The 24645-nt window shown below is 36.0% G+C and overlaps 2 protein-coding genes across 8 annotated transcripts in view; one reads left to right on the top strand and one right to left on the bottom strand.

Annotated features, from left to right (window-relative positions):
- Positions 1–11469, top strand: part of WWP1 (WW domain containing E3 ubiquitin protein ligase 1) — a 112221-nt gene extending 100752 nt beyond the window's left edge. Inside the window, exons 22-25 of one of the 2 annotated variants that reach the window (XM_017521794.2) lie at positions 532–636; positions 3511–3607; positions 4056–4128; positions 9885–11469. In XM_017521794.2, the coding sequence (XP_017377283.1) occupies positions 532–636; positions 3511–3607; positions 4056–4128; positions 9885–9984 (375 nt within the window). In that variant the 3' untranslated portion in view covers positions 9985–11469. The remainder of the gene's footprint in view (positions 1–531; positions 637–3510; positions 3608–4055; positions 4129–9884) is intronic. The other variant, XM_017521795.2, reaches the window with a different exon arrangement.
- A 2202-nt stretch (positions 11470–13671) lies between these two features.
- Positions 13672–24645, bottom strand: part of RMDN1 (regulator of microtubule dynamics 1) — a 37520-nt gene continuing 26546 nt past the window's right edge. For 3 of the 6 annotated variants that reach the window (XM_037736074.1, XM_037736073.1, XM_037736072.1), the window contains exons 6-10: positions 24195–24250; positions 22845–22932; positions 20625–20655; positions 17800–17933; positions 13676–17396 (exon numbers count right to left, since the gene is read on the bottom strand). In XM_037736074.1, the coding sequence (XP_037592002.1) occupies positions 17346–17396; positions 17800–17933; positions 20625–20655; positions 22845–22932; positions 24195–24250 (360 nt within the window). In that variant the 3' untranslated portion in view covers positions 13676–17345. Of the gene's footprint in view, positions 17397–17799; positions 17934–20624; positions 20656–22844; positions 22933–24194; positions 24251–24645 lie in introns of all 6 variants that reach the window. The other 3 variants (XR_005198971.1, XM_017521802.2, XM_017521800.2) reach the window with 3 other exon arrangements.

Below are 24645 nucleotides of genomic sequence, written 5' to 3'. Positions count from 1 at the left end.
AGGCTTGAGCCACTGCGCCCGGCCCATATTTTTTTTAAAGTATATTAAAAAAAAGCGTAGATTTTTAAAAATCTAAGTAGATTTTTTAAAAATGAGAACCAGAAATAAGTTTGGAACTAATCAATTTGGATACCCAGTTTGGGAGATCTATATCTATGTCTATATTTTACATATAGATATAGTTATATACTCCTGAACACAAACACACACACACACACCCCTCATATCATATATACATATGGTAAAGGAGACCTGCTTTTCAGTACAGCTGTTTTTCTTGAAGAATAGTCACTCTAAATGTGGTTTTCAGTTTGAGTTCAATAAACATGGGTAAAATAAAGTACCAGGGAATGCGTTAGGCTAAATTGCCACAGTTTTGTTGGATTTGCTTATTGTGATCAATATTTGCAGTGCAGATAGCTTTTCACATGATTTTGCTGTATGCATAACTGTGCATCAGGAAATTTCAGTCATATAATTATTTTCTTCAGTAAATCTTTATCGTGGCCTGATTCTGTGCTCATTTCCCAGGTTATGTTGTGTGGCATGCAGGAGGTTGACTTGGCAGATTGGCAGAGAAATACTGTTTATCGGCATTATACAAGAAACAGCAAGCAAATAATTTGGTTTTGGCAGGTATTTGCTTTTATCTTTTTTGAAACAAAGTACTCAACATATTTTCTGATGAAATGATGGTTTTAAAAATGGCTTATTATTTTTAATCGAGACTGCTTTTGGACACAGTTTATAATTTTCCAATTCTAAGTGAACAGTGTGAACACTCGTTAAAAGTACTATTGCTTCTTTGACTATCTTGCTAAAATGAAGGAGTGAACGTCAGAATCTTATTTAAGTAATGGTGTAAGGTAATAGTTGTATGTGTAGCTTTTTTTTCTAGTGGTGTCAAAGTAGTCTAAATTCCACTTAATTCTATAAATAAATGAGGAAGTATGTTTGTAAAGAGAGCCAGTGAAGATACTTTAATTCCTCTGAGGTAATATATGCTAGGGAATTAGAATGATCGAGGGAATAATGTCGAAAAATGACTTTATTCATTTATTTACATATGTTTTGTGTGTGTTTTGCTTAAACTGTAATAGGATGGCCTCAGGATCCAAGTGTACCACACTAATCTTGAACATCTTATTTTAATAAACTTTTTGTTTTGTGTGTTTGAGAATTTAAAATTTCCAGATCAGGGATATTCTTCAGATAAGTATTCTATTTGGGACTCATTTGAGCAACTTAATGACTGGACCTCTGGTTTACTTCTCCTTAACTGTTTCATTTTCAGGTGAAGAGTAATGCTGGGTTTTGTATTATAGTAGACTTTCCAAAAGTTGCATCTTTTCATAATGATGTATGTCATGAGTTTATTGCTTGATATTTTAAAGATATGTAGACATTTCTAGAAATTTATCTTAAAATATACTTAAACATGTGTAAAGTGGCACATACCAGTGTATTTAATGCAGCATTATTGGTATACTAACAGAGATTTGAAACAACCTAAATGTCCATAAAGAGGGAACTGAGTAAATAAACTATCATCCATCCATCCATTCTATGTAAGTTTATACCTTGGAGTCATTCTTTTTCTTTCTTTTTTTTTTTTTGAGACAGATTCTCACTTTATCACCCAGACTGGAGTGCAGTGGCAGGATCTTGGCTCATTGCACCCTCTGCCCACCGGGTTCAAGTGATTTTGCTGCCTCAGCGCCCCAACCCTGAGTAGCTGGGATTACAGGCGTGCACCACTACACCCTGTTAGTTTTTATATTTTTAGTAGAGACAGGGTTTCACCATGTTGGCCAGGCTGGTCTTGAACTCCTGACCTCAAGTAATCCATCCACCTTGGCCTCCCAAAGTGCTGGGATTACAGGCATGAGCCAACGTGCCGAGCCTTTCTTTCCTTTTTTAAAAATGCAAAATTAACAAAAATATTGGAGAATGTTTCAATACAGTATTAAGTGGAAAAGGAAGCTGTTAAATAATGTGTGTAATATGATGCTATTTGGTTAAAAGTTATCTGTATAGTAAAAGTGTATGTTAGTATGGAAATGTATCATCTTTGAAAAGACAGAGAAAAAAACTGGAAACAGTTCTAGAAGGGAGCTGAGCGGTTGGAGGCAAAGGTAGGAAAGCTGCTTTTCACATAGTACACTTTCATAACCTTTTGCATTCTATACTATTTTTTTTTTTTTTTTTTTTGAGACGGAGTTTCACTCATGCTACCCAGGCTGGAGTGCAATGGCACGATCTCGGCTCACCGCAACCTCCGCCTCCTGGGTTCTTCTGCCTCAGCCTCCTGAGTAGCTGGGATTACAGGCACGCGCCACCATGCCCAGCTAATGTTTTTGTATTTTTAGTAGAGACGGGGTTTCACCATGTTGACCAGGATGGTCTCGATCTCTTGACCTCGTGATCCACCTGCCTCGGCCTCCCAAAGTGCTGGGATTACAGGCTTGAGCCACCGCGCCCGGCCTTGCATTCTATACTATTATAAATAAATACATAAGTAGGAAGGAGTAAATCCATTTTCAAGCCCAAATTACCTGAATTGCATTACATACAGTATGCATACAGCTGTCTGTAATCTTCCCTTCTAGGGTTCTTATCAGCTTCATTACACTTGGTGCTTCCTGACTTTCTGTTTAGACATTTGTACCTACATAGCTAATAAGCCTAAGCTTAGGGTCATATAAATCCAAACGAATACTTGTTTTCTAAATGGAGTTTCTTTTAGGGAAAGCAGTGAGGTTTATGCCAGACCTGGGAATAGGTTTTGTTTCTTGTGTTTTGATGAAATATGTACCTCAACACAATTCTTCACTGAAACATTTTGGGTTATGATTAGCACAGCTGTTTTGTCTTATCCTTAGCTGAAGTTTATTCCCTATTTTTAAGATACATGTCTACTCTTAATCTGCTCCCTGTGTTCCTTGTTTTCTGTTATACTCAAACCAATCAAATTAGTATTTTACCACATTACCCTTTTATGTCTATGAAAATAGTCAATGAAATAGATAATTTTAGAGGAATGTATATATGTACAATGGGATGCTAATGATTATACCTATCTCATAGAATTGTTGTAAGAACTAAATCCATTGAAAGCAGTGGCACACTGTTTGGCAGGAACCCTTAATAGGTGATAGCTGTTATATTACAACCCGGCAACAACATCTACCTTGGTTGCACCTTTTGTTGGTATGACCTTAGATAAGTGAATTAACCTTTCCGAGTTTCTCGTGTATTTCCTGGCTGCAAGATGGATGTAGTAATAATAGTGGCCAGCCTCCGTGTTCTCCTGAGGATGAACTGAAGTGAGATTCACAGTGTGCTTAGCATGGTACCCAGCCTTAGTAAGTGACAGACCCTATAACCATTTTTTAGCACGTCTTTTGAACCAATTCAGTGTTATTTAATTTCTTAAAGTGTCTACTGCTTTCATGATTGAAGATAGTTTAGCATTTATTTCATATTAAAGTATATTTGATTTCATTACAGTTTGTGAAAGAGACAGACAATGAAGTAAGAATGCGACTATTGCAGTTCGTCACTGGAACCTGCCGTTTACCTCTAGGAGGATTTGCTGAGCTCATGGGTAAATGTAGTTTCACTGTGATCTTTCTGTATATAATTTTGTGATAATAATGGAACATACAATAGACTTGAACCTAAAGATTATTTTTCTGTACTATAGGTAGGGCTTCATTTAGAAGAAAGAAAAATGAATGACTAATATCAAAGCTCTTGTAAAACAAAAATGAATGTCTCCTCATAAAGCTGAGGTGTCCGTTGCTTTGCTCCCTAGGGTGATTGTGAAGGAAATGACATTCTGTAGAAATCATTTTCTTCCCGCTGATATAATTCTTATTGCTAGATCTCTGTAGCAGTAAGCAGCTTACTCAGGCAGAAGCAGTTTACATTGTGAATCTCTTCTTTATTTTGCATCATTCATATGACTATGCAACATGTTCTGTTATTTACGTAGTTGTCAGAAGAAAAAGTTTAAAAGACCAGATAAATTTTGTCTTATTTTCCTGATGTAGGAAGTAATGGGCCTCAAAAGTTTTGCATTGAAAAAGTTGGCAAAGACACCTGGTTACCAAGAAGCCATACGTGGTAAGTTCAAGAATCCTAAATATGAAAGTGAAAGCCAGAGAGAATCTTTTGTTCTGCTTTTTAAAAAAAAATATGTAAGATCCAGTGTAACTGTTTATTCATTAAAGTAGTCAGAATTTCAATTTTGAGAACAGATTAATACAGCATTCTATAACTAAACACTTTAGTATGTTCTCATTAATAGAAATACTTGAGAAATGCATCCATTGATTCAACAAATATTAGTGTACCCACTGTGTATAAAGTAAGATTTAAGTATTCACTGTTTTTTAATAAGTTTGTGGGGCACAAATGACAAATAGGTAACTGTGTGCAAATCCTGGCAAGTCCTTTGAGGGGAAAAATGAGAGTACTCTAATAGAGAATAACTAATAGGAACCTACTCTAGGTTTGGTGGTCAAGGAGATTTCTTGGAAGGGGTAATTTGTTTAAATTAAGTTTAATAAGTAGCATGCTGTGGGAATAAACAGAGAAAGAGCATTCTTTGAACAGAAATGCTGAAGTAAGCAAAGACCCTGAAGTAAGAAATTGTTTTCGAAGGAAATGAAGATGATAGGTATGATTGGAACTTGGTAAAGTAGAAGAAAGGGAGATGAAAAAATTGGGGGATGTAGGCAGGGACTAAATTATATATAGCCTTATAGTCTAATATAAATAATTGAGATATCAAAGAAAAATTAGACAGCTTTTAAGAGTTTTAAATAACAAGTATCGAATCCCAGAAAAATTGCTCAGACAACAGCGTAGGGAAGGAATTGGATGCAAGAGTGAATGCAGGGAGAGTAGTTCCAAAATTGTTATAGTTACCCAGGACAAAGATGACAGCCTAGAGATAGGTGGTTCTTTCAAGAGGTCAAAACTATTTTCATATTAAGTCATTGCTTGCCTTTGAAATTTCTACTTGGGGTGCAAAAGCAATGGTTTGTGAACCTGTGACAATGGCACCAAACTGCTACCTCTGTATTCTTCAACTCCATACACTTGAGGTTTAAAGCAAAAAAAAGCAAAAAGGCAGGTTCACTGAAGTTCTTTATAAAGCAGTAAAAATTACTATATTTAATCTTGATGCTTGAGTATATGGTTTTTTAACATTTGTGTGACAGAATAGTCTTGAAATAGCACTTGTGCATATCAGAGAGTGATTTTCTTGAAGGAAAGCTTTTGGGCAGTTGTTGGAGTTGAAATCTGAACTAATTTGCTTTCTTTTATGGAACACTGTTTTTACTTGAAAAAAATGACCCAGCAACAGTTTATGTAGATTTGGGTATTTGGCAGACATTTTCTTGAGAAGTAATGAAGTTAGCTTGTCATTTTAAGGAAAACAACAGGCATTTGTTGGTGGTGATAATTACCACCATGAGCTTGACAGCTTCTGAAGACCTTCTTTGATGAGATTAGTGGTATTTTAACAAATGTGATTTTTTTTTCTATTATATAATTAAATGTCAACATTTAGAAAATCTTTATAATTTGATAAGCCATTATTTTCAAATGACCAGTGAATGCTACAATGACTGTTACAAAATGACGAATGGGTAAAAGATCTGTTCAAAGTGCAAGAGAGAGGCCAGACACAGTGGCTCACACATGTAATCCCAACACTTTGGAAGGGCAAGGTGGGAGGATCACTTGAGCTCAGGAGTTCGAGACCAGCCTGGGCAACATGGCGAAACCCTCTCTCTACAAAAAATACAAATATTAGCCAGGTGTGGTGGTGCAGCCTGTAGTCCCAGCTACTCTGGAGGCTGAGGTGGATCACTGGAGCAAGGGAAGTCAAAGCTGCAATGATCCATGATCACACCACTGCACTCTAGTCGGTGACAGAATAAGGCCATCTCAAAAAGAATAAAACCAAAAACAAAGTGTAACAGAAAACAATAGACTTCGTGTAATGAAGTACAGAGAGTTCTTTGACTTGATTTCAAACCCATTTTGTGCATACATTTGTCAAATTTAGTTGGTATCAATAATATCCATAATTACCTGACAAGATGGGTAGAGCATATCTCCACTTTCTATTTATCTGTGTGGGGCCATAGATTAGAATCCAGATGTTTTCTATTACTATAGAAAACTATTAAACAAGGTCATTCTTTCCACCATTTTTTTCTTAAGTAGTTGGGTTTTTCCCATTAAAATGTTAATGTTTATTTTCATATCAAGATGAGTATTTTTTAAACTTCTGTTTTAACTACTAATCCAGTGAGTATCAGTAACTATAATTCACATAAATAAAAGCTCTTTGGAGTTAGAAATTTTTTTTTTCAAGACAGTCTTGCCGTCTTACCCTGGTTAGTAAGTAGCACAACACATCTCACTGCAGCCTCAACCTCCTGGGTTCAAGCAATCCTCCCGCCATAGCCTCCTCAGTACCTGGGACAACCAGCGTACACCACTATGCCTGGCTAATTTTTAAACTTTTTGTAGGGATAAAGTCTTGCGATGTTGTCCCAGGTGAGTCTTAAACTCTGGACTCAAGTTATCCTTCTGCCTTGGCCTCTGAAAGTGCTGGGATTATAGGCATGAGTCACCACTCCTAGCCGAGGTTGACAATATGCTTAAGAGTGAAGAGGGATCCTGTGACCAAAATTTGAAGACCTCTGGCTTCGATTAAAGCGGTAGATCCAATATGTACACGTACATGTGTGTGTGTGTGTGTTGAGAGATTTTTGAGGCAAGGGGAGAGTTAAAATAGATTTCAAATTTTGTGAAGAGAAGGTAATAACCACCCATTGATTTCTGTTTTCTCAAAATATAGGGAGAATTCACTGGCTAAGAGTGAAAAAGGAAAAACTTTTGAAAGAAAAAAAGGAATTGGGAGAATTGTTAGAGAATAGGAACGTATTGATTATAGGAACATGGCTAAGATTGCTAGGCAAAATTGGATTGTGCACTTGGATTAGTAGTACACTTGAAGTGACAACCTACTTGAATGCATTATTTCCCCCCCAGCAATTTTTAGTAGTTAAGGTGAAATGAAAAAGAAAGCTGAAGGTTGGGTTCATCAGAATTTCAGTTGATTAGTTAATTCAAAAGAGGGAGAGGTGTGAGATTTAAAAGTATTTGTAGGATGGGTGATGTGGCTCACACCTGTAATCCCTTTTGGGAGGCTGATGTGGGCAGATCCCAGGAGTTCGAGACCAGCCTGGCCAATGTGGTAAAACATCATCTCTACTAAAAATACAAAAAGTAGCTGGGTATGGCAGTGCATGCCTGTAATCCCAGCTACTCAGGAGGCTGAGGCAGGAGATTCACTTCAACCCCAGAGACTGAAGTTGTAGTGAGCCGAGATTGCGCCACTGCACTCCATCCAGCCTGGGATATAGAGCTAGACTCTGTCTCAAAATAAATGAAAAATAAAATTATTTGCAAATACTTTTATAAATACAAATAAAATACAAATATCTTATAATATATAATGATGGACCATGATTTCTAAAGTAATTATAGTGATGGGCTGTAGATAAAGCAAAAAGAACAAGAGGCTGAGGACAGGACAAGATAGGATGATGAAGTCATGGGTCAACAGGCTGTCATTTTAATTGAAATAAACTGGAAAGACATGGTAAGAGAACAGGATTTTTAAATTAGAAACTTCCTTTACTGGTGATGGCAGGGTTCAAGGTATAGTCTTGGGGTCAGTGACTGAAGAAAGCAGAATCGATTTTAGCATGTCTCTGCCTTTTTGTAAAACAGCACAAAACATAATAGCCAGTGTTTTAAAACAGAAGCCTGTTTTGGATGTTTTCAAGTAACCCACTTTCATGCTTTTCAACTCAACATTTACTAAATGTCAACCCTGTGTGAAACAGATCAGCCTTATGGGAGTACAGAGATGACTGCCCTCGTGAATTTTAGAATCTAAAGAGAGAAACCAGTCAGTCCTAATCCAGAGTAGATTAAAATAGATGCTAAAGCAGAAATAAAGGGAGCTTATGGATAGGGATATTATCCGTGTTAAGATGTTTAAAGAGGAAGTTGTAGCATTTGGTCTAGTTCTTGATGAAAAGTATATTCTAGACCATAGAGAGCAGGGTCACAGAAAAGCAAGGGTGGTATGCTCGGGAGAGCATGGACCAAGTTGATGGTAAAGAGCATAAGCTTAATTTCCCTACCACAGCCCCCGCCCCACCCATAGTAACTCAAAAGCAGCAAAGGTTTTTGAAGAGTGGCATAAACTGTATGTCTTTTTAGCAAAAAGTAAAAAAGAAACAAAACAAAATGGACTCACAGTTCAGTAGGCAGGAAATTCTCTGATGATCCAGATAAGAGATGATGGGGAAGTATGTACAGAGGGATGTAGTGGCAGTAGAAATCATCAGGAGGAGCCTGGGCAACATGGCAAAGCTTCATCTCTACAAAATGGCCACGGTAGCATGCACCCATACTCCCAGCTACTCTGGGGGCTGAGGTGGGAGGATTATTTGAGCCTGGGAAGTTGAGGTTGCAGTGAGCCGAGACAGTGCCACTGCACCCTAGCCTAGGCGACAGACCCAGACCCTATCTCTAAATAAATAACCAGGAGAAAATATGGAATATATGACAGAATGACAGAATTTGGCAAAGGCTATATATGAAAGATGTAAGAGAACAGAAAGTGATTGGTTGTCCTGTATAGGAAGTATTTAAAAAATATTTTTTTCTGACCTTGCTATCATATTCTACCTTGAAGTATAAAGGGGAGAGCAACATATGGTCTACTTAATTGCTGCTATTAGTATCTTTAACTTCTTTTAAAATACAGACAATAATACAGTCTTAGAACAACTCTGTTCTAATTAGCTGCCTTGTTTCAAAGGCTCTTAATTTTCAGGTTTCCTGACTGACAGGGGAGGGTCAAGGGCACATGGAAAGTGGTGGGAGTGGCAAGAGGATACCTGGGTAATCTCTAAAACTCTTCCACATGAGAAAATGAGGGTACAGAAGGGTTCTTACTCAGAGATACCTCATTAGTCACTGCTACTGTGGGGACCAAAACCCTGAACACCCAGATCCTCATCTAGCTACTCACTGCTATACCTCTCAAAATGAAATGTTATTCTACCTTTCTAAACTGAAAAATACACTGTTATTTTAAGCATTTTTCAGTATTTTAAAATTTTTCATCAGTTAATCCCAGAATGGAATTATTTGAGTCAGGCAAGACTGGAAAATGTATCATTTTAGAAGCATTTTATATGTGGTTAGATTATTTGAAAAGACAAACGTATGTATTTGTTCACTGACTGTCTCCACCCCAGAATGTAAATACTACGAAGACAGGGATCTTAGCTTTCTTTATTGTATCACTAGTTTTTAGAACAGTATCTGTTATATAAAGATTCTAGGTAAATGAATGATGAATGAGTGAGTGGATGAATGAAATGGACTCTTATCCTAAGAGAAGTTAGGAGGACTCGTGACACATGTAACAGGAACAGTAAAGAGAAAATTAATGCTTTATTAAAAAAATTCCAGTCTTTATCCATATTGCTATACTTAATATTTGTAATTCCATTTTTCTCTGGGAGATGTTAAAATAGTTTTTATATGTAAGTCTTAAATTTGGATTGCTTTAAGAAACTTAAGAAATGTTAATATACCAATTAAGTAATATAGTAGTAAATTGTCTGTTAGAATACTTCCAGCAAAATTTTTACATATATAATATGTATTAACATATCCATTCAGCTTTTTCTGTGTGCTTTGAAAAATATTCTTTTAGAATTTTTTTCAATTTATTGAAAATATCTGATTTTGTTTTTGTTTCTGTTCAGTTTTAATCGCTTGGACCTACCACCATATAAGAGTTATGAACAACTAAAGGAAAAACTTCTCTTTGCAATAGAAGAGACAGAAGGATTTGGACAAGAATGAATGTGGCTTCTTATTTTGGAGGAGCTCTTGCATTTAAATACCCCAGCCAAGAAAAATTGCACAGATAGTGTATATAAGCTGTTTATTCTGTACAGTGAATTTTTCAAACCTCTCAAAAGTATGTTTTCCGTTTTTCCACAGAAATATGCAAAACAGTTCATCCTTTTCTACTTTATTTATTGTTCCCTTGAAATGACTGACCAGGAAAAAGATCATCCTTAAATTTTCAAGCAAGTGAGAGACTTTATTAAAAATACGTATATATCTATATAAGCATATATGATAGTGGCTCTAGTTTTATAGAGCTCCAAGTGTATTAAACATGACAGCCGTTCATTCATAAAGATCTGGATTTGCTTTATCTTGTTAACATTATCTAGGGGAAAAAGTGCAAATTGCTCCATGTTCTTCTTTCCCTTATGTAACATCTCCCAAGGGTGTTTAGTTGCATGGCTATTCAGGAAGGTATTAAGGGCTTAGGCCAAATCTTACTTTGAATATGTTTTAAAAAAAAATGCTGCTGGCTTTTCTGAAGATAGGTGCTTGAACCTGTCAGATTGTTTTAAATAAATAGTTGAAAAATTTTTCCCTATTACATCAGTAATATTGTCAAAGCAATGGATAAAACCGTAACTTACACATGAAACTCATATACTAGATCTGATACTATTTAGTTTATTATCGAAATTGGAAGGATTCATTGAGCAGCATAGAAGTCTGTTTACGTGTTATTTTGGGATGCTAGGTATTTGTGGAATTAAAAAGAATCAGGCACTTTTGTACTTCGTTTTAAAATCTGTGTTCTTCAAAATTTAATTCATAATAAATTGATGCAATTTCATACTTAGGAACATATAAAAAGTAATGTGAACTCTGCCACGTTTTTTGTGTTCAAAGTTTTGATTTTATAAAGCCAGATGGATTGAAGAGTTACATAAACATTTGAATGCTCTAACAAATATGAGGCTAATGATTTTCTGTTAGTGTTTGAATATCTTCATTTCTCTCAAATTCATAACAGCTCTTATCTGAATTAAATAAGCACATAAAAATCTTTTGGGTCTCCCCCTTTTGATATAGATAATTATTTTTGTCCTAAGTAACACTTTTTCATTGTTTTTCATCATAAGGCCTCTGCTGAATTAGAAAAATGTGTAACAAATTAAAATCTGATGTTAATGATATTAGTGCCATTTTTAGCAAACTGGGCTTCCTAATACAAAATTTTAAATTTCCATTTGTATCATGCTTTTAATATGCACTGTAAATTTCATTAACTTAAACATTTTTTATAGCCATGGAACTGACTTCTTAGAATGTGTTGCCTATAAATATATCACTGCTAAGTACATACAGAAAAAAAACCAGTATACATTTTAACTTCCATAAACAGTGTTGTTTTGCCAAAATTTTATTTTTCTACATATTAATTGAGAGTGTGTTCTGTATTTTATTCAGAATTCATAGTAAAGGTGAAAGAAAGGCAGTAATCTGCTTGGTGAATAGACTCCTTTTCCAAATCCTAATTGTAGACACTGGTTATTTTCAAGCCTAAAGAATTAAAAAAATTCTAATGTATAAGACAGCTTACGTGATAGAGAGTTAACTGCTCTTGAAAAAGGACTGCCTTAATTATACCATAAAAAAATTAAGTACTAGAATTACAAATGGTACCACCGCTATATAAATTTTGCTATGACAGAAGTTTTTGACTATCATTCACAGGTATGATTTAGCAGATTTGACTTAAGAAGGTGGCCTTCCAGTTGGTTTTCAGGGTACTGGTCTCTCTCCTCAAGAAATTAAGATTCACCAGGTGAGGCTACACAGAGCTTTACAAGAGACCAAACCAGCTTTATTTTGGAGAATTCATCAGGGTCATCCAGTTTTCACACCCAATTATAGATATCCAAGACCTCCAGGCAGAGCTGTCTTGATTTATCTACCTAGTAGCAGTCAGAAAAACTAATGAAATAATGGTCCCCGCTCACCTTCTCTCTCTTCTCCCTTCCCATTACTGTTCTGTGCTGGATCAACCAGAAAGAAATTAAAAGTGCAAGAAGATTCTCTGTGCCCAAAACACAGTTCATGAGGAAACAGACAAGAGAAGGAGGCTCAGAGACAGGTTTATGTTGCTACTTCATTTTGGTGGCTCCCCCGCCCCCACCACCAGTAAATGGCCCAGGGAGTGGATCACAGGCCCAACACCATTCTATTAGATCAGTTTAGTTGTTTGTTTTTTTCCAGGGAAAGTAGCTTACCCGTGTTTTGGGGTTTTTTCCCGCCTGTACTTCCCAAGTAGTTGAAAATGTACAGGTTAACAAAACCTTTTTCCCCTGATGACTTCTGTTAACTATCTAGCTCTTCCTACCCCGAAAACTAAATAGGAGGATGGTATGTGTCAACTGTATTGCCAGGCAACTTTGCTTCTGGGAAACATGGCCCCTGACTGGTAAGTTACATCTGGACTGGGAAATCTCCAGATACATGATAGAAAGCCATAGCTTTGGGCATACCTGAGTGGAAAACTCCTATACTGGGTGTCCTTTAAAGAGTACCCTGAGCTGTTACCTGGGGAGATGATAGTCCTAGGAGACTGTCATCTCCTAGGAGATACCCTAGCATAGACTGCTATTAGGAAACCGTCTTCTGAAAGGAGGTTTAAAATTGCCCTGCTGGCGAGCTGTGGTTCCTGTCCTATAGCCTTCTGAGTAAAGTGGTGCCAAATATAGCCTACTGTAGGCTTGTTAAGTCTGAATGTTTGTTTGGTTGAACCTAAAAAAACTTGGTGGATGTTGCAGAAGTAATATCTTCTTTTTTTGAAATAACACAACAGTTCTCCTGTAACACTTAATTAGTTGACCTTAAAAGCCAAACTTTAGGTAAACTGGGGATTTGATCTAAGTCCAAAAGTGACATCTCTTAAATTGCAAAATTTATCTCCTCAGTTTTCAACCAAGAACAAAATCAGAGATAATAGCAATTATCTCATGGTAAATCCTTTACGTAAATTATTCTCTTATTCCTTACAACTCTGTGAAATTGGTGGGTTTTTTGTTTCTTTAATGATGCTTATTTTATAGATGAGCAAAGTTTATGAGAGAAGTCATTTTTACAACATCCACAGCTAGTACACAGCCCCTAGTTAACTCAGTTAACTTTGCCATCAAGAAATTGAGAGCTTTTAGGTTCTTATAGGATCATGGCCATTTTCCAAATTCAGCGTTCTTTTCACATGCTCAAAAGAAAGGAAGGAAACCTCTATAAGGGAGAGATATCGCCTACTTATGTAATATCTTAGAAGACAGTATTACCAACTTCTATAAACATGTATGTGAGAAAATAAGCATCTCAAGCCAGCAGTCAGCTCTGGAATGCACACAAGAACAGAATCAGGTGGGGACTGTACAGGAAGGAGAACGTAAGGGATTCCTGGGGTTCATTCTCAGTAGTGAGTCTCACCCTTAGAGGGAAAATGTCAAGAACCAATGTGACATGTGGGGAATCAGGCTCCTGGGAAGTCAAACGGAAGAGACTTAGTGCACAGAATCAGAATCTTGGGAAGGCACCATGCCTTGCAGAAGAAACCTACCCTCAGAGAGTAAAGGGGAAAAAAATGAAGATAAAAGGACCCAGTAGCCACACTCCTGGGCATGTATTCCAGAGAGATAAGTAGACATAAAAACCTGCATATAATGCCTATAGCAGCTTTATTTGTAATAACCAGTTATCAGGAATAACCTAAATGCCCCTCCATGTATGGATGATATGGTATGCCCATACAATGAAATACTAGTCAACTCTAAAAAGGAACAAACTATTGATGGAATTTAGGTCTCAAGGGATTATGCTGAGTGAAAAAAGAATGTCACAGGGTCTCACTGTACGATTGATTCCATTTGTATAAAATTGTTGAAATAACAAAATTATGGAGAAGAGATTAGTGTTTAAGTTAGGGATGGTGGGGGAGGGAGGTGGATGGGTGTGACTATAAAGGAAGAGCACCAGGGATCTTTGCAACGATGGAGCAGGTCTGTATCTTGATTATGGTGGCAAGTTACCAAAAATCTACATGTGATAGAATTGCATACAATTATACACACAAGAGCATTTAAAAGTGGTAAAATCTAAATAAGGTCTGTGGCCTGTATCAATGTCAGTTTCCAGGTTTTGCTATTGTACTACGGTTATATGAAATCTTAGCACTGGGACAGGCTGACAGAAAGGTACACAGGACCTCTGATTTTTTTTTCCAATTTGTGAATCTATAATTATTTGAAAGTAAAAATATTTTTTAAAGTTCTCTTAAGGAATCAGGAGGTAAAACTTCACCTCCATAAAAAGCTTTATTACTGATATCTCACAAAAATAAAAACTTAGCAAAAAGTATTCTTGAACTAACCCAGATCCTTTCCCCCTTCCCATTTGATGACCTAGTATTGCTGGTAACTCAACATAAAATTACATTCCTAGGAAAAAAAAAATAAAGTCACTCTAAAGAGAAAACTGAAAATGAGAAAGAAGAGAGTAAACTTTAACACAATATGTGAATTAAATAAATAGATATGAAAAAAATCCAAAATAGCAACTTAAAAACTCAGAACTGGACAAACAAAATGCAGATGTGAATGACTGGGTAAAATCAGGAAAAAAATTTGGAAAAGGAGATAAACAGATCTCAGAAGTGAAGGCAATCAAAGTATTTAAGAAAGAATAGACTCAACCAAAGGTAAAATACGGGACATGGAAAATATAGATGAAAAGAGCCAAGAAAATGAAACAAAAAGTCTAAAAGAAAAATTGCTAAGTGATAAATATGAAAGTCAGGCAAAGATCTAATAGAACTAATTTGAGTCCTGGAAATAAGATGGAACAGCAGTTCTCAAAGTATGGTCAATTAGGCCAATCTGGAATGAGAGAGAATCTATGACAACTGGACTGGCCTCTTCAAAAAGTCAATGTTCCAAGAAGAAAAAGATGGGGAACTGTTTTAGATTGAAAGATTAGCAACATATCAAATGTAATGTATAATCTCTGGATCCTGATTTTAAAAAGCATGAGACATTTTGGGACATTTGAGAAAATTTGAATATGGGTAGATATTACATGATGTTAGATTATTGTTAACTTTTCTAGTTATGATAATGCTTTTTATTTAGGAAGATATCTTTATTCTGAGAAAATGCGTGCTGAAACATTTAGGGGTGAACTATTATGATGCTTGCAATTAATTTCAAAAGGTTTAGTAATGTATGTGTCTGTACACACACAGACACACACATGTATATATAAATACAGGTTGAACATCCCTGAATCCAAAAATCTGAAATTCATGCTCCATAATCCAAAACTTTCTGAGTGCCAGAATGAAGCTACAAGTAGAAAATTCCACATCTGGCCTGATGTAACAGGTCAGTCAAAACAGGTGCACAACAACAGTTTATTCGGTCTCCCTAAAGAAAAAAAAACCCATTTTAAAAAGCCACCCAGCAGAATGCCACCACATCCCTAGAAAGACCCACTTCCTGACCCTTCAACTGCTTCTGTTTCTCCTCACCTACAAAGATAAAATATAGCATCTTAAGTGGAGACTGAGAGCCTGCCATTGTTGTTGCCGTTTAACAGTTGATGCAAGTTTCTGGTGATGCTACTGTTGCTTAGCTACCCTGACCACATTATTTTTTCACTGTATCAATGCTATGTCATATTTTTTTTAACCGGATATCCTTATTCCCATGCAAGTTATGTCATATTTTTTTACTGTCAAGTATTTATGTGTGAATAAGCATAAGAAAATGACTGCTTATTGGTAGCACAGGAATGATGGTGACATCAAACAACCACAAATTGCCCACGTGGGTGGCTGAGGTAACAACAACTTTGCTTTCTGATGGTTCAATGTATACAAACTTTTTCTCAATGCACAAAGTTATTAAAAATAATATTGTCTAAGGTTACCTTCAGGCTATGTGCATAAGGTGTATATGAAACAAGTGAATTTTCTGTTTAAACTTGGGTCCCACCACTTCTAAGATTATCTTATTGTGTGTATGCAGATAATCCAAAATTTGAAAAAAATCCCAAATCCAAAATGCTTCTACTCCAAGCATTTCAGATAAGGGATACACAACCTGTACAGCAAAACTGTTGAATCTAAGAGATGGGTGTACAAAAATCACTATTCTCAGGTTTCCTTTTTGTTTTAAAATGTACATGATAAATGGTACATACCCATACAATTCATTGTAACATTACAATTCCCAAATACTTTGGGAAAAATCCACATACACACACAGTCTTTCTTTCTTTAAGTGGCATTCAAGATACTCCTTTTTATTATAAAACTTAAAGATCTGCAGTGGTGCCACTCCAGCCTCAAGTGAGTAGAACAGTCCTGCCTTCTTAGTATTCCATTTCACTCTTAAGTTTTGTCTTCCTTCCATTCCATTAGGGAATGGAACTTTGACTTTGATTACAAATTCAATCTACCATGAGACTACACCATATTTAAAAAAGGAAACTGGCTGGGCACTGTGGCTCATGCCTATAATCCCAGCACTTTGGGAGGCCAAGGTAGGTGGGTCACTTGAGGCCAGGATTTCGAGACCAGCCTGGCCAACATGGCAAAACCCCATCTGTGCCAAAAATACAAAAGTTAACCAGGTCTGGTGGGGCAACCCTATAATCCTAGCCACTCAGGAGGCTAAGGCAGGAGAATCACTTGAACCTATGAGGCAGAGGCTGCAGTGGACCGAGACTGCACCACTGAACTCCAGCCTGGGTGATAGAGTGAGACTCTGTCTTAAAAAAATAAAAAGAAAAAAGAAAACCACTCCATTTTCAGTCCTCTCCTGACTTAGTTCTTTCTTTGTACAGGTTAGCTCCAATTACATATATTTTTAATCATTTTACTACTTTATGCCAAGAACCCACAACATCCTAACTTTTTCACCACAACTTCTCTGCAAGATCTCAACTTAGAATCAGTCCAACTTGAAAATCCATCCCCCTGTATATCCCCTATAGATCCATTTCCCCTCCTCTACAAAGCTTTCTTTGCTTGATCTCCCATCCCAATGTGATCAATCCTTAGAAATCTCATACTATTTTACATTGCTGGTATCCAAGATGCAAAATAGTCTCTCTGCCTGAGCCATGGAGATTTATTTCTACCACTCTTACAGCAATTATTTCTCTTACCTTATTATTTGTGAAGAAACCTAGAATTTTTTATATTTACACTGTTAAATGGTCACAACATTTCAAAAGCCACAGAACAGTTATGCTTCATATGTGAACTTTATAATTCAACGAAAAGGCAGCGTTTATTAGCTATTTCATACATCTTCTCTGAAAAGTTCTCAATTCTTGTCACTGACACTTGTAAGCAACTGAGCAGCTTCTGTCTGTATCTAAAATGGAAAAATACATGTTATAAATTTAAGTTTCTAAGAGTTTCCAAAAACCGGATAGGACATTGTAACAATAAAACTTCTTAACAGTGACCAGATGAGACTCAGCTCTTATAGTTTGGTACACACTTTCATGTTTTAGAAATCTTAATCTGCCATGTGTGTCAAATAGGAATAATTCTGTATTATAGCAGGCAACCCATAACATCTGCTTGATTATAGTAACTAAACATTTCCTGTGTAGAAATATAAATGCCAACGAACTTACACTTGAAATGAACACACTTGTTTTCAGCAATATTATGCATTTAGACAATTAAATTACACTTTTAAAGAAGTTCTTAATTCACCATTTAATAGTGCCTCAAAACCTTTCTGCCTTACTTTACGGGAGATGTTTTACCTGTTTATCCTCTTCTGTGTGTGCTGGATAGTCCCTGGCTTTCGTTAGCCACAGAGCAGCAAGCTTTTTGTTGTGTAGTTTCAAGTATGTCTTTCCTAACAGAAGTAAGTTTTTGCTGTAGAAGTTTGGGTCCACTGCACATAGGAAAGAAAAAATTATCTCAGATGAAAGAGTATTGCTTTTATTTTTAAAGGTTTGATTCTGGGGTCTAAATTTCAATAAATTTGTGTGGTCAATAAGTGATGAGACTAATGGGAATTCTCTTTTGTTCAACTGTTTATATCTCAAACAAATATATTTATAAAATAATAATTACCATTTAATGAATATCTACAAATGTGCCAGGCACTGTATTATACACATTTCTCATTTTCACAATTTTATATGTGGATATCTCCATTTTATAGATGAGAAGCTGAAGCTCCTGATAGAATGTATGCTATTTGAGGATAGTGATATTCTTTTTGATCTCTTTAGTTCCCTACTGTACCCCAAGTGCCTACAACAGTGTGTGAAACATAACATACATTCAATATATATCTGCTAAATAAGGGAATGAAATCATGATGATGATATATACACATTCGATCAACATTTACTGGATGTCAGCTATACTTAAGCATAGAGAATGAAACAAAACCTCCGCTGTTTTCAACTTTATAATGAAAAGGAGAAACAAGAACACAACTAAATGTAATATAGGAATGCTTTACTAGATATACAAACTTTGAAGTGCTGAAAAAAAACAAAAAAAACAAAAAAAAAAACAGGCCGGGCGCAGTGGCTCAAGCCTGTAATCCCAGCACTTTGGGAGGCCGAGGCAGGTGGATCACGAGGTCAAGAGATCAAGACCATCCTGGTCAACATGGTGAAACCCCGTCTCTACTAAAAATACAAAAAATTAGCTGGGTATGGTGGTGCGTGCCTGTAATCCCAGCTACTCAGGAGGCTGAGACAGGAGAATTGCCTGAACCCAGGAGGCGGAGGTTGCAGTGAGCCGAGATTGCGCCATTGCACTCCAGCCTGGGTAACAAAAGCGAAACTCCCTCTCAAAAAAAAAAACAAAAAAAAACAATGGAGACCATGAATGAAGCATGGAACTATCTCACCCACTTAATGCTTCACACAGTTTCCTCCTAACAATCTGAGATCCTCTGTATTCAAGGAATACGTTTTCCTGTATACAATTAATAATTAACTCCATTTGTTCCTTACCTAAAATTGTTTTACTTCTTTTATTTGAGCAGATTTGTGTGATGCTATGTTGATATACTTAGGTTGTCCTGGGGTTAAATATATTCATATATTCATTCATCCAATCATTCATCTGTTTACTCAAGTCATTCAACAAATTGGCCAAGCATTGTGCCAAGTAATGAGGGTGCAATTGTGAGCCTAAAAGACAAAGTCCCCATCTTCTCTGAATTTACAGTCTTAGACATGTAAATTTTCATAGTATTGAGTGTTAAGTCTCATTGGAAAAATAAAAGATACTAAGGTCATAGGAGGTGTTTCTGAACTAAATATGGAACAGAAAGAAATAAGGTCAGATCACTGAAGAATGACTGAAGTTACCAAGGATTATTTTAGCTCCATGAGGGCAGGACCATGTTTTTCTCAACACCCCGAATCCTTAAGTCTCTAAGGTCCTTTATTTTTACTTTGTAATTAACTTTTAAGTCCCTTTTAAAAATAAAAAGGTCATTCCTAGATTCATATTCATGATATGTGAAACAGTATGATTATAAGAGGGTATCAATAGAAGGTAATGAATAAATCATAATTGATAAATTACAGAGATATGTAACACTGATAAAATTCTGTAGAGGATATGTTTTTAAAAAAAACTGGTATCATAAAAGCATCTGAACAAGTCCATTATGTGTAGGATCTCAAATTTGATAAACATGATATCTTCTTAATTTTCTTCTACGTTTTACAGAATATATTTAAATGGTTTTTATGGTCTATTTGGTAACATATACTTTTGTCTCTTATCCCCCCGCCTTAGTGTATGAATATTAAAAAGGATAAATTTAGGATGGGCTGGTGACAGTTTTATAGGACTAGTCATTTTTTCAAAACAAGCATAACCTGAAACTCTTTTTCACAGTATCTGCAATAGAACTAGCCTGGCTAAATAGCAGAATTCCTACTAAATGCCTCTAATGAGATGCATAATCTTTTCTGTTTTTCAGACAGGTATCACTCTGTGGCCCAGGCTATAGTGCAGTGGCACAATCAAAGCTCACTGTAGCCTAGAACTCCTAGTCTCAAGTGATCTTCCTGCCTCAGCCATTTGAATAGCTGGGACTACAGGTGTGTGCTACCACACCTGGCTAATTTTTACTTTTTGGCAGAGATGAGGTCTTGCTATGTTGTCCAGGCTGGTCTCAAACTCCTGGACATAAGTGATTCTCCTGCCTTAGCCTCCCAAAGTGCTGGGATTACAGGTGTGAGCCACCACATCTGGCCAATATGTACAGTCTTGAATATGATAATCACCATGTCAGAGACTCAGTCTTGAATAAGACAATTACCATGTCAGAGACTCCTCTCACAAAGGAAGACTGAATTAGGACATTCAGCCTTCAAATGAAGGACATTCCAGAACTGCAGCTCTAAACTACAGTTCAGTAGCAGCCTATTTCTCATTCAGTATATGTTTACTGAATAAAGACTGTAAAAATTGTTTTATAATATCTGGCACCAAAAAGAAAGTATAAAAGAATAAACATCTTTCCTTTAGAAATTGTTATTATAGTATATATTCAGCATTAGTACAATTTTAACTATATTAATATGTGTAACGAAAAATACCTTACCTTGTTCTGCCCTGTGAAAGTAGACTAAGGCCTGTCAAAAACACAAATAGAGCCCAAACATAATGAAAAAGATTAAAACAGATGATATTTAAAAAGCATTGTCTCAAAGATCTATTCCTATATTAAATTTAAGTCAGGAAGTAAATCATCTTAAAATAATGGTCAGTTCTTCAACAGTGAGAGCTAACACCCAAACTGAATGTAACACTTAAATCATCATTAAGGTAACAATATATGGACCACTTCAGTTTCGTTGCTGCTTAGAACTTGTACCATAGCCGCGCACGGTGGCTCACGCCTGTAATCCTAGCACTTTAGGAGGCTGAGGTGGGTGGATCACCTGAGGTCAGGAGTTCAAGACCAGCCTGGTCATCATGGTGAAACCCCATCTAAAAATAAATAAATAAAATAAATAAATTAAAAAAAAGAACTTGTACCAAAGTAACATCAAGTGCAGAAAGGAAAGAACATTATCACATGTAACTCAGCCATTTTGACAGTTCTCTTAAATTATAACGAGTGACTTTTAGTAAAAGCTAAATGTAATCAAAAGCTGAATTTATTCATGTTATACTAGTGAATTTTAAAGAGTCCATTATTATTGAAATTCCTACATATAATGTTAATTTTGAGTCTGAAACTCTCTAATTCTTTTTGTCCTACTTAAGCTACTGTTTTTGTAATGCAAGCTCTAATGATGTGATTTCTAGGAAACAACTAATTTGACACAGTAAAGCTGACTATATTTTTTGTCCTTAGAATGAATGATTTTTTTTTTAAAGACAGGGTCTCACTCTGTTGTCTAGGATGGAATGCTGTGGTGCAATCACTGCTTACCGCAGCCTTCAGCCCAGCTGAGTAGCTGGGAGTACAGGCGCAGGTCACCACACCCAGCTAATTTTTGTATTTTTTGGTAGAGTTTTTGCAGTGTTGCCCAGGCTGGTCTTAAACCCCTGGGCTCAACTGATCTACCTGCCTTGGCCTCCCAAAGTACTGGGATTACAGGCATGAGCTACTGTACCCGGCAAATGCATTATTTTAATAATATTTCGGCTGGGCGCGGTGGCTCATGCCTGTAATCCCAGCACTTTGGGAGGCCGAGGCGGGTGGATCACAAGGTCAGGAGTTCGAGACCAGCCTGGCCAAGGCGTTGAAACCTCGTCTCTACTAAAAATACAAAAATTAGCTGGGCGTGGTGGCACGTGCCTGTAATCCTAGCTACTCAGGAGGCTGAGGCAAAAGAATCGCTTGAACCTGGGAGGCGGAGGTTGCAGTGAGCGGCAACTGTGCCACTGCACTCCAGCCTGGGTGACAGAGTGAGACTCTGTCTCAAAAAAAATAATTATATCAATAATAGTATTTCTCAACTGTGTGTAAAGAATACAACTTAGTATTCTTTACATCAATTTCTACGCTATAGCCTCCAGAAAGAAAAAAAAAGCTCCCTGTTATAATGTAACTAATACAAGTACAGCTTTTTGATTGCCTGTTTTCTTACTCTGAAAAGCTTATGATGAGTAAACCCAAAGTTTAACCAGAAATCACTCTAAAATTTTATTTTTAACAGGAAAAGCAAAAGGCCTTGAAAATATGAAAGAATATGAACCTTTCATATGCTTTTTAAAATATAAGTTATAATGAGTGTTCTTTTATCAACTCAAGCATGCGCTTTTTTTCTTTTTTTTTGAGACAGAGTATTGCTCCATTGCCAGGTGCCAGGCTGGAGTGCAGTGGCGTGATCTCTGCTCACTGCAGCCTCCACCTCCCGGGTTCAAGCAATTCTCCTGCCTCAGCCTCCTGAGTAGCTGGGACTACAGGTGCATGCTGCCACGCCCAGCTAATTTAACATGCGCTTTTTCTAACTGACTGTTAGTATGCATAATATACCTAAAACATGCTAGGTAACAGTTGCTGTATTTCTTGTTCTATTTTATGACTTCAATATGGTTTAGATTTCAAACAGAAAAGGTAGATTTTAGCCATGAGCCATTTTAGATGACAGTATTCCAGAATTACCAGCCACTCACCTAAAAGGGGTAAAAAGAAAACCACTCACCAGTCATGGATAATAAGTTTTTAGCCTTGTGATAACATAGTTGAATTGGATCATTAGAAACTGCTCAAGTCCCTCACTGAATCAGAGCTCCACATGTGTGAACACTGTAGAATGGCACTGTGGTTAAGAAATTGGTACTGACTTAACAAAGGACATCATACTACCTCCTCATAGGTGGAACTAGGAGGAGATGCAAACAGCATTTTAGCAATTCTTCTTTGATACCAAGGCATTTCAGCAAATGTATAGCACCTACAGAGAAATAAAACAATTTTATAGATTCAAATTGTACATTCTTTTCTCTTAAAGGTAAGCATCTTAATATTATAAAAGGAATCTTCTACTGTATGTTTAAACAACTTGTACTTTACATGATAGCTACTAGGTAATCCAGAGACTGACATACTTATCCATTAGCTGGGGATGTATTTTGTGATTAATGTAAATAATAAGCAGCCATACTAATAACAGTAATATAATATACATCTACCACTGAGTGCAGTGTGCCAGGTACTGGGCTGATTATTCTGTCACTTACTCCTTTTAACAATTATATATAATATAGGATCATTTACCCTATTTTTTATATAAGAAAAACTCTGAGAAGTTAAAAAACCTTACCCAAGAAAAATAACAAAACTAAACATCAAATTTATAAGTAACAGCAACCAACTTAAGTCCATTTTTAAAGGGGCAAGGCAAATGACTAACCTCCAAAGATCTTTACAACTTTTAGAAATAAGTAGGAAAAAAAGTGTTAGATCTTTTACTAGGGTCTAAAGTCCTTAAAGCAGAAATTGCTATTTCATTTAGGTTTGCTTACTAGCATCTGACTTAGTGGCTGCCCCTCAATTATCACTGATTCTCAGTGAGTGAGTGTTAAGTTTAATATGTCCTTTACCTGAAGAATATATGTATTTCTCTTTTTTAAGAGTTTGATACAGGACAGTTTACACTGGTACCTTTCTTAGATGGCGGTAAATATTTAGCTTTGCAGACTATACTCAAAACAGTGGCCTATCTCAAAATAGACTCTTAAACCATCAAGTACATAACACTTTGATAAACCCTCATACCAGCAAAATAATAATCTACAGTAAACATAAAATCACATAAAAATAGAGAGACACTGAAAATCAGATTATATGGTTCCTCAGGTTAATCAAGACTGACATACTTTGAAGATACAAAGACCCTCTTGGGGCATTCTACTATTACTACAGTTACACTTATCTAATTTTATTTAGCATGGTAAGTAAGAATAGTCCTTTCAGTCTGTACATGTTTCTAAATGACTTGAATAACAATGTTTAACATGGTCACAGTCAAATTTAGTGTATTCTAGCAATACATTTACAGTGCTAGTTAATGGATTTGACACTCTAAATTCTGTCAGCTAATATGTTAAAATATTTAATATCTTTTTATATATTCAAAAGAAGATATTTATATATTCTACAAAATAATATCACACTAACTACTACTGAAATATTAATTTAAAGAAATTTTCTTACCAAATACCCATAAGGTGAATTGAAGTAGCATCTTTAGGGTTCAGTTCAATTGCTTTCTAACAAGAAATGAGAAAAACAAATAATTGTATTTGTTTTCTAAACACCAATAAGTGCTTTAGTGTTTGCTGAAAAAGCCATGATTTTAAAAAAATTGCAATCCTGTGTTTCAATTTTTCTAATTAATACCAACTTTCTTCCTCCTGATTGTGTGATTAAATTCATTTCAATACACTATCAATGACTTGTATTAAGGTTACTATTTCATAAGGTTCAGACATTTAAAGTAAGTGTCAAGATGAGAAGAAACATGAAATACATGAATTTTGCAAATTAATCTGTAGTTCTTAATGTATCTTCCCGATTGAAAGAAAAATGAATAAGAAAGTACTTTCTTGGCAAACTGTAGATGAATACGGAATAAAAGTCATTCTTTCCTAAAGAAGAACTAAAC

This window comes from Cebus imitator, unplaced genomic scaffold (assembly GCF_001604975.1).
Source record: "Cebus imitator isolate Cc_AM_T3 unplaced genomic scaffold, Cebus_imitator-1.0 Scaffold22, whole genome shotgun sequence".
NCBI lineage: Eukaryota > Metazoa > Chordata > Mammalia > Primates > Cebidae > Cebus > Cebus imitator.
This window is presented reverse-complemented; position numbering and strand designations above follow the sequence as displayed.